This window comes from Melozone crissalis, unplaced genomic scaffold (genome assembly GCF_028551555.1).
Source record: "Melozone crissalis strain CALT ecotype California unplaced genomic scaffold, PUWL_Pcris_2 ptg000008l_1, whole genome shotgun sequence".
NCBI lineage: Eukaryota > Metazoa > Chordata > Aves > Passeriformes > Passerellidae > Melozone > Melozone crissalis.
This window is the reverse complement of record NW_026535786.1, coordinates 12,666,257-12,677,205: the sequence shown is the minus strand read 5'-3', so window position 1 is coordinate 12,677,205 and position 10,949 is coordinate 12,666,257. Positions and strand designations below refer to the sequence as shown.

General features: G+C 45.8%; 1 protein-coding gene across 1 annotated transcript; it reads left to right on the top strand.

The window, feature by feature from the left end:
* Positions 1-7,585: 7,585 nt before the first annotated feature.
* Positions 7,586-9,135, top strand: LOC128933149 (epidermal differentiation-specific protein-like). Its single transcript, XM_054270051.1, has 2 exons — positions 7,586-7,637; positions 8,155-9,135. Exon 2 carries the CDS (start codon positions 8,205-8,207, stop codon positions 8,733-8,735), a length of 531 nt encoding a protein of 176 aa, XP_054126026.1. The 5' UTR covers positions 7,586-7,637; positions 8,155-8,204; the 3' UTR covers positions 8,736-9,135.
* The last annotated feature ends 1,814 nt before the right edge of the window (positions 9,136-10,949 follow it).

Below are 10,949 nucleotides of genomic sequence, written 5' to 3'. Positions count from 1 at the left end.
AACAATTGATGTGCTGTTACATGTGGCAACACACCTCAGAGAATGAGATTGGAAATATTGCAAAACAATAATGTGGGGGAGAGAAAGGTTTTTCAGGGGAAATCAGTGCTCAGGTGTGTATGGAGAAGGATTCAGTTACTTGGAAAGCCTGGGGGAAGAAGCCAGCCAAAGCCTATGCTCACTGTCCACCCATCCCTAAGTCACCGGATCAGCTCTGCTGGGATGTTCACAGCAGATACCAACATTTCTGAGACCCCATTGCCACAGTTCACAACAGGCAGTGCACTCTGCTGTGGAGGGTGTGAATAATGCCACATATAACAGATAGAATATATGATTTCTGAAATACATAAGAGATGATTTATATATCATACATTGTATATTCTCTATAATGCATGGTATGTAATATAAAATATGAAACATACAATGTATGTATCATGTCATGTCATATCATAATCATATCATGCCAACGTTATTAACTTGGTCCTCTGCAATCTCTCTTCTTCAAGCCTGGGATATCTGGGAAACCTGAGTTCCTTTATGGTAGGCAGAAAAATTTGGTGGGAATTTTGCTCCTCTCAAAACCAGCTCCTCTGTCTCAAGATCCCTCTAGTTAATCAGTGTTTGTCCAAACATGATGTGGAAGGGTGGAGTTTAATTCCAAATTCACAACACTGTCTCTTGTCAATGATAGGATCACTTGTGTTTGCAGATTTGATCTTGTTGCCAAAAATATACTGGGGGTTCAATTATCATGTGTCAGCTCACCTGTTGAACTGGGCACAAATATTTTCTGAGTAACCAGCCTCACATGCACAAAAAAACCCCAACTGTTTCAAAGAACTGTGTTCAGAAGAGGCTTTCTGAAATACAGTTTGTTCAGCAAATGAGTCAAAACAAAGTGGCACAAATACCTCAAAATGAATTTTTCAGATTAACAAGAAAGAAATAATCTAAATACTGAAATGCAATTTCAAATTATAGGGAGAAACAGGTGATAAGGCATTCCAGTGCTGTGTTCTGACCATGCTTGAGTCATTAAATGGTGTATGAAGCCTTCATTATGCCTGCAGGTGGAACCTTGGCATTAAAAGCAGCTTGCTGACAAGGGAGCACTGCTTTGGGTAAATCTTGTCTTTTAGCAGCCTGCTGTTAGCATCCTGCACATGTACTGCAGAACACAAGAAGCAGGTATGCCTGCTTGTCATCTGGTTTCCTGGCAGACAAGATCTGACCTTGAGCCTAATTTGGCAGTGAGCTAAACCAGCCTGGTCTTGTTCTGTGGTTGGTTCTGCCTGTGGAACTGTGGGATCTCAGTCTCTCAGAACTGGGGCGCAGGGTGAACAAGACTGCCCCTGGGGGGCTCGGGAGTCCTGGAATGCTGCCAGAAATGTCTGGTGGCTGGACTTTGATCCCACATGGGAGATGACATCAGTATGAGGACGGGAGGATTTCACTGGGGTGAATGGTGAAGGGACAAGTTAATTGGAGTGTGAGATACAGGGTTTAAGATCCCTGTACAGGGGGGTCTAGAGAGGCAAGATGGAGGGATTGGGGCGTGCCCTTCTCCTTCTTCTTCTTCCTCTAGGCCTCCATCTTCTGTGGTGATGTTGGCACTCCGGGATTGGACCTTACTAGGGGAACACTGGTTAATAAGGGTAGAGGGTATTGGAGAAAAATGATAAATATTGTATACGTAACTCCGGGTATAAAGATAGGTGACCGCCCCAGGGGCTTTCAGTGTGTGCCCATGGCTGACTGCTGAGCAGAACTCTGTCAGGCCGAGAGAAAATCTTTTAGATAAGCAATTAATAAACACCAAGACCAAGAACAAATCTGAAGCTTCCTCTCGTCCTTTCGAACCCGGGGGCCCAAGGCCATCTTTGGGCTTTTCCCCAGACCATCTAAACAGCCCGGAAATCCAACATGGAACAGCAATTCCTCTTATCACCTTGCTGAGGACAGGTTATCTGCAGGGTGCTTTACAGGCTTTGCAGGGCAGACACGTTCAAGACTTACCTTGCCAAGGCAGCAACGGAGGCACTCTCCAGACTCAGCCAAGGCAGCCCTGCAGCCCAGAGAGCCCAGACAATTTGGGAATCTGGCCTCAGTGGTGCTGATGGGCTGGCTTCCTCATGGCAGTGCAGCATGGCACAGAACACTGCTCTGGAGCCTGAAGGGATGCAAGGTGCCAGCATGAGGCTGCACCTATTGGAATATTTACCAATAAAGCCAGACGGGACGTGCCTGAGCTTGTCTGGCCCTTGGTGCTGAACCAAATAGTGGCAACTGTGGTGGTTTCATCCCAGAGATACTTTTGGCTAGCTGGATGCTGCAGCTGGACTCTTGGAGGCATGTCCAGGCATGCAGTAGCTCCGGTGGCTGCGGATGGATCTTTTGCCTGCAACAGGATCTGCCCCTCGGGTTTTCCTCTGGCGGAGAAGATTTAGGAGATGGTGAAGGAAAAGGAGTCGGTTCTGCTGGAGGGTTTCAATTCATAGCTTTATTCTGGCCCACAGGCCTCTGAATGCATCAACAGCTCCAATAGAACTCCTGAACTGCATGGCTGCTGTTCCTTTTTACCCCGGGGAGATGAGGAGGGAAGAGGTAGGAATCCCACCAACCAGGTACATGGGAGGAGGTCTTAAGGGACAGAGGACACTTGGATGGCCCAATGCTCCCCCCAGGGGCAGAGGGCATCCTTTGAATCTGCCAATCACTCCACGCCCTTCTGGAATTCCAGGATTGACAGACAGTGCTTGGCAGGGGTCAGGGAGGGAAAGGAGAGGTGATTGACACACCTGGGAGGGAATTATCAGGGGAGGGACCCGAGGTTCTGAGGTAAACCCTGAAATCACAATGCAACATGCACCTGAGTGAATGGATCCTGCTGTGAATCAGCTGCTCCGAGCGCACTGACGGACACACGGACACACCACACCACGACCCAGGCTCACACCTCTGCTTGGGGCAGGGCTGTGCCCTACAGACACTGCAACTCCTGCTGGCCCTTGTCAGATGTGAAAAATTCCAATCACTTGTTTTTAAAATTTTTAAAGTTTAATAGTAATAAAATGGTTATGAAAATAGTAATACAATTAGAGTAATAATAATTTGGACAATTTGAATTAGGACAATATGAGACAACAGAAACAAAGAGTTACAGACATCCGGGTACCTTTTTCTGGGCAGCATAAGCCCAAAAAAGGACACCCGTTAACAGAGAATTAACCCTTAAAAACAATAGCCTGTTGCATATTCATACACTTCATACATGATGCATAAATTCCATTCAAACACAGGGTTCTGTCTGGTCATCGTCAACTTTTTCCTCATAATCCTAACAGCGCCTTTGAGGTGGGAAGAAGTTTGCTTCTCCTGATAAGAGGGCAATAAATTCTTTTTCTCTGAAAGATTTAGGTGTCCTGTGGCTGCTATCTTGCTGGGAGACCTTTCTAAAAAAGAATCTTGCATAGCATAGTTTCTGTTTTAACATTTTGTTATAACCCAAAACTATATTTAACACACTACTTAAGAAAATTATTACAGCATAACTTTCTAACACAACACATGTAATATTCATGTTAATATTTGCGAAAAGCCAATCATACAATACGCATTTTTCACATCAGATGAACACAAGAATGTGCACAGAGGCTGTGTGAACACTCTTTGGGTGGGCAGGGGAACAAGGTGACTGACGTGTCAACTCTTGTCTGGACTGAGGCAATAGAGTGCCCCTAAAGCTTGTCACAGTCCTCTTAACCTCATTTGGGTGTAGACCCAAGTCACAGAGGGTTTTATTTGTACAATGTTGCCACTTTTCAACAATTGGGTTTTTCAAATGCTAGTCTTAATAAATCTTATTTTTCATTAGCATTAGTGTCAAAATTTTGAATGTTCTTCACTTCTGCCGTGTAAGAGAGGGAAGTTCTTTAAGAACCTTTATCCTTAAAGAAGGTGTTGAGAGAAAACATCTGGAAAAAAAATCTCTTTCTGAATTTCATGGATGAAATATCATTCTTCTGTGGTCTTATTGCTGATAATTCTGTCAGTTGAGAAACTCCCTAATGACCCTAATAACTATGGATGAGTGTCAGGTTTGTCAAAATAAAAAGCGATGCTCTTCCACCAGGCTACTGCATTCCCACCTGGATCTTCATGTTTGTTACTTCATAAATCAGCAGGATCTCCTCTGCTTCTAAAATAGCTCAGACACTTTAGTTATTCAGTCTTTAACATAAAAAGGATTGGTCACCCATGGGCTGAAACAACAGAGCACTGACACAATTTCTTGCAGATTATCTCCCTCTCTTGGCGTCCAGGATCATTACCCTTTTGGGACTGCTCTTTTCCAGCTCCATAGATATCACTTTTTTGGTTCCTTTTTCACCAGGACACTTCTCCTTGTGCCTCTGAGATGGAGACTTGCAGTCCCAATATATTTATGACTGAGACACATATGCTGCAGGAGGTGAGGGGGTGCTTGTTTAACAAATTTGCCTGTGACACCCCTTGACAACAGAGCTGCCATGCAAAAGGGTCTTGAAGGCAGGTGGAACGGACTGACAAGGACTCCTATGAAACTGGAAGTGGACAAAGTCCTGCATCTGGGAAGGAAGAACCCCTGCAATGACAGGTGCTGGGCACTGACTCTCTGGGGAGCAGCTCTGCTGAAAAAGACCTTGTGGTTTTTGTAGGCACAAGCTGACCATGAACCAAATTTGCCCTGGCAGCAAAAATGACCAACAGCATCCTGGGCTGCACTTACAGGAGCCTAAGTCAGCAGATTAAGGGTCATTGCTTCTTTGGCAGCATTTAGAACACTGCATCCAGTTCTGGGTGATGTAGCATAAGAAGGTGTTGGTAAACTGGGAGAGTTCAATGGGGGGGCCATGGAGAAGGTCAGGGGGCTGCAGTACTAGCCCTGGGAGGAGAAGCTGGGGAACTGGAATTGTTCAGATGGGAGAAAATGTTTTGGTGAGACATAATAGCAGCTTCCCAATACTTATGAGCAAGTTACGGAGAAGATGAAGCTAACCTTTTCAGAGTGCATATAGTAGGAGGATGAAAATGTGAGAAACAACTAAATCAAGAGAGTATTCAACTGGCCATAATGAGAAAAATTTTCATGATGATGTCAGAAAATGTTAAATCACACCACCCAAAGAAGTTGGATAGTCTGCATACTCTGAGGTTTTCCAGACCTGACTGGATAAAGCCACCAGCAGCCATAATTCACCTCACAGCTGTCCCTGTGTTAAGCAGCTGACTGGATCCAATGGCAATCAAAAGTCACCTTGAAATTCAATTACTCACCAATCCTACCATCCTCCTGGCTCCCTGGATCATTCAAGCTCATCACATAAGGACCAAGACAGGCAAATCCCACTATTTCCTAGCTATATTGCTCCTGAGGAATCCTGCTGTAAATAAAGATGATCAATGTCCCTTGTCCAACCATTCAGCTTTGTCAGACCAAGGCTGTCCTGATGGGGATTTCTGTGCACTGACATTGCCTCAGTGGGTCTAATGAGCTCCTTTGCATTGTCCTTGCACTCAGCAATTAATGTGTCCCTGCAATTTGTCTCTCCACAGTTTAATGTTTGGGGCTTCCTTGGTGAATTTGGTTTTTTGGAATGGAAATTTTTCAAGATGTGGCTCTCCTGCTTTCAAGGGAGTAGAAGTAGAATCGCATCCAAGCACAAGTGCAAGAAAAAGAGAACTGAGAGAGCATCTGTGGATCTGTAGGATTTCGTAACACAAGATGCTCTTCTGAGAAAGCCCATGATAGTTCCTGCAAACAGCTGATCAAGATTGAAAGTAAAAGGAAAGAACACTATAGTTAATTTTAAGAGTGTTTATTTTTTTTGTGGGAAAGCCCCAGTTCCAGGGTGTCTGTCTGGCCAAGTCACTTTTCGAGTGCCGTGTGTAGGGAGAGCTCAGGATGAGCAGAGTTCAGCCCCAGGAGCTCCTCAGCTCAGCTGCTGGAGCCCAGGCTGCAGAAGTATTATCTGAAGCATTTACTTCAGACTGAATTGGGAAAATGTTTGGAGTCATATTTAGCACAATGAAATGGAAAGAAACACCATGTCTAATCAGATTCAAGTGTTTAAATTCAAAACTGACAGTATAAAGCACCATTTTCAATATTCAGTATTTTGTACAAAATAAGTATCTGCAAAGATCTCTGGCGGTCTTTTGCCATGTCTCTGCTTGAAATTCTGACTTTGAAGCTGTTTTTTCACCATACCAGTACCTCTCTATTTACACTTCTTTTCTGGGTTCCAAACTGTGTTCTTCTGTCTGGTTTTGAGATAACAACATTGGTGCTTTTGTTTATCATCTACAATAGTACCATGGTCATCTATTACTATACATAAATATATACATTAATACATATATCACAGAAACAGAGAATGGTTTGGGCTGCAAGGGACTCTAAAGAACTCTTTGAGGATGGGGTATCCACACCTTGAGAGGGCTGAACATGAGCCATCAGTGTTCTCAGGTGGCCAGGCAGGCCCGTGGCACCTGGTCTGGATCAGCAATGGTGTGGCCAGCAGGAGCAGGACAGGGATTGTTCCCCTGTGCTCAGCACTGCTGAGGCCACTCCTGGAATCCTGTGCTCATTTTGGGCCCCTCACTGGCAGACAGACACTGAGGTGCTGGAGGGAGTCCAGGGCAGCAAGGCTGGTGAAGGGTCTGGAGCCAGGTCTGATGAGGAGCCACTGGTGCAACTGGGAGTTTTTATCCTGGGGAAAGGAGGCTCAGGGCAGATATGTTTACTTTTGACAGTACCTGAGAGGAGCTTTTGGCAAGGTGGGGGTTTGTCCCTTCTCCAGGCAGTCAGTGGTGGGACAAGGGGAAATGGCTTTCAGTTGTGTATGGGGAGGTTCCGGCTGGATTTTAGGAAACATTTCTTCATTGGAAGATTGTTAAGGGAGGTTTGGAATGGGCTGCCCAGGGAAGTGGTAGGGTCACCATACCTGAAAATATTCAAAACACAAGTGGAAAGGATCCTTTGCAATATGGTTTAGGGCGTATGATGGCATTTGGTTCAAGGCTGGATTAGATGATCTTAGTGGCCTTTTCCAACATCAATGATACTGCGATTGTAAGGAGAAAAGGGAAAAGCAAAAGAAAAATATTACGTGAATGTCCCCACTGTGACTCGGAAATCTTCCATCAAAACTGTTAGTAAGACTAAGGTTGTGTATGCAATATTATTCCCAGAAAAGCAAAAATGCAAACTCCAACAGGCAGAAACATTCTGTAGCCTGTGTGTCTGAGAATGCTTTGATACATTTTTATTACTCTGGTTCCATTTTCTTCTAGAGGAGAAGGACAAACAGGAATTGAACTTCCCAGGTTTCATCAAGTCACTTGCACTTCATGGGACTTTTGAAAGAGACAAAGAAGATGTCTGATCATAGGAACATGTAATCTAGGACAGGATAGTTAATGATTTTTGATGCCTGGGGGCATGGTACCACTTCCCAGTTCTGTGCAGTTGGCTGTTTCACAAGACTTCTGAGCCAGCTATAAAGGGAGGCTGGTGAGATGCCCTTCCCAAACCACAGCCCTGCACTGGAGGAATTGCCCTCAGCTCTCGCAGCCCTGCAGCTGACAGCAAGGTAAGAGGCACCCTTGGCACAGGAGAGCTGGAAGGGCTTCTTGGGCAGCTGCTGTGAAGTGCAGGGCAAGGGCAGGAGGCTTTAGTGCTGGGCTGAGAGCTGCAGCACAGCCGTGAGGCTCTGCTGTGTGCGTGTGCAGCGACTGAAGCCATCTCTCAGGGCATGAGGAGATGGATGGCTGCTGCAGGAGAGACAAACCTCACCCAGGGACAGCCTGGAGGGGGCCACTGATACACAGTTGTGGAGGGTGACTGGGAGAGTATTTAATACTTCATCTTGGATGTATATCTAACCCAACACATAACTATTTAAAAGTGGGCAGTTGTGGGCACATATTTCATTTTCCTTTTTCCCTCCAAATACAAACTACTATGTAAAGCCTTCACTCTTTTCCAGCTGTTGTTACATTTATTCATTGTTCAAAATGTTTTACATTTTCTTTATTTCCACATGCTCTCTATCATTTTGTATAAAGTCTTCTTACAAGCATTCTTGTTTTCATCTTCCTTCCGTGCAGGCTGTCATCCAAGGCCAACAGCAAGGTCTTTCATCCTCAGGAGTCTTGAGATGGGCAAAATCATCATTTATGAGCATGCCAACTTCAGGGGGGTGTCTAGAGAAATAACTTCTGACATTTCCAATCTGGGACATTTGGACTTTAATGATATTATCTCCTCAGTGAAAGTAGTTGGCCAGCCTTGGGTGGCTTATGAGCACATAAATTATACAGGCAGGCTAATGGTACTAGAGGAGGGGGAGCATGACTATGTTGGTAGAAGCATGAATGACACGATCAGTTCTCTGCAGATGATCACTGAAGATCTGCATGATCCCCAGATCACTCTCTATGAGCATCCCAACTATCATGGGAGGAGCAGAGTAATAAGGCAAGCAACCAACCTGGCTGCGGGATTCGACAATGACATCATGTCTTCCCACAAAGTCCAGAGAGGTGCCTGGCTGCTGTGTGAGCACAGTGATGGAAGTGGGATTCAATACATTGCACGAGAAAAAGATAACCTTCCACATTACTCAGCAATCTACCTCAATGACAGGCTTTCCTTCCTGCGTCCCCTTCGCCCTGGCCGCTCGTATTAGAATGCAAATCCTCCAAAGCTGAGAAAATATGCAGCGCCAGCAAGAAATTTGAGATCTAGATTTCTCCTTCTGCTTGTGTAGCCTTTTTTCCCTGGGAACTCTCTGCTGTGCTGCACTGCAGATCTGTACTTCTCTATCCTGCCTTGCATGCTTCTCCAGCCCCATAAATGAATGTATTATCACGCTTGCTCATATGAAAGATTGTCCAAGCTAAGAAATGTGCCAGGGATGTGTAACCTAATACACCCTCAGCTGGCATTCCAGAGTCCTGGGCTCTGGAATGCTGAAACATTGCATGTTGTCTTTGTTGCTAAGTGAAACAGAAAATGTAAGTGTAGGGCCAGCATTGCCTTCTTTAGAATTTGCTTTACAAAGGTACCATGGCTTCTGCCATTGTCTGTAATCCATTTTGCTTTGGTGCCATTAAAGAATCTTTTGCAATTAGCACTGAGTCTGTTTAGCATCTTTACAATAAATAAATATTGCTCTTTCATGGTGGAATGTCTCTGTGTATCCTGAGTATGGCTGATAGAGTAATTTCATATTTTTTCTGGACATCTCCTGGAGCATTGTCTCCTTCCAGTTTCACTGGTCTCTAACAGTGGGTTTGGATTTGACTCAACCAGTGCTAAAATCTTGGTAAGCATGTTGATTATTGCTGTGATCCTGGCCAACCTCTCCCGTCAAGTGTAGATAGATAGCACATTTTTGATGGTATTGTGTACAATCAATCATACAAATGAATCACACTGGTGATACAGTCTTCCACTGCCCAAATCACATAATCAAAGAGTAAGTTCTCATAACTTTTAATTGATTGGTTGTTTGATCCCAGTGGAAACAACTTAAACCTGCAGTATCTTGATAAGGGAGGAGGGATGACAAGGTGTTCCATGATCGGTTTTGCCATGTACAAGTTCAGCTGGATGAGCAGAGTCCAGCCCTCCTGCAGCAGTGCCTGATGAGAGCTGCAGCCCTGAGCTGGGCACTGTGGCAGCTGTCCCATGGCAGCTCTGCCCTGCAGGGTTCCTCTCCCTCTGTGCTGGCCTGCTGTGTGCCCTGATTTCCTTGCCCTGATCACAGACAGGAGCTGCACTTGGCCTCTTTGAACCTCATGAGGTGCACATGGTGCTGGAGCTTGCCAAGATCCCTGGGCGTGGTCCCTTCCCTCAGCTCTATCAAACGCCCCCTCAGCTCAGAGCCGTCTGCAAACCTGCTCAGGGTGCCTCCATCCACTGCCTGTGCCATGGATGAACACAGGGAGCACTCCTGGTGCCAGCAGGGACCCTCAGGGCCCCATTTGTGACTGGCTTCCATTGACCCTGAGAAGGCCCTTCATGTGTGTGTGCCTAACAATTCCATAGCTCCAACTGCTTCCTGCATTTCCACTTCTGTGCTGGGATTTGCAGGCACATGGAGGACAGGGGGTGATTGGAGGGAGCCAGCACAACTTCAGCAAAGCCTTCACCTCCTGATCTGTGGGATCAGCTCAGTCTGGGACTGAGTGCACTGGGAGCAGGCCAGGAACTGGGGACTGTGCTGGATGACAAACTGGACGTGGCCCAGCACGCTGAGCTTGCAGCCTGGAAAGCCCAGCCTATCCTGGGCTGCCAAAGTGTGCTCAGCAGGTCAAGGCAGGGGGTTCCTACCCTGTGATCCCCTATGGTGAGATCCCACCTGGAGTACTGCGTGCAGCTCTGCAGGTTTTTATTGAGGCCTTTGAAACCTAGAGAGGGGAGATTTCAATTGGACATTTGGAAGAGTATTTTTATTGTGGGGGTGTGAGAAACTAGCACAGATTGCCCAGAGAAGCTGTGGATGCTCCACCAAAGGCCTGGCTGGATGCAGCTTTGAGCAACCTGGTCTAGTGGAAAATCTCCCTGCTCATGGCAGGAGGTTGTGACTAGATGGTGTTTAAGAGCTCTCCCAGCCAAAATCATTCTGTCATTTTGTGATTCTAGGATGTGCAAATTCAGCAATACAGTCAATCTTGCTGTGGTTTCAGGTCCCAGTCTCTCAGTTTCATGTTCCTCCTTTTACATCTACAGTACCTCTTTTTCCAGCAGCACTTACAAATTTTGAATATCAGCACAATGACTCTGTATGGCTCCAAGTCCCAGCAAAATGCTGTGCCTTGCAAGGCTGGCTGAGGAGGAAATCTACCCTATCCTACTGTGCAGGGTTGTGTAGGCAGAAGTCTCTGCTAAAGCATTA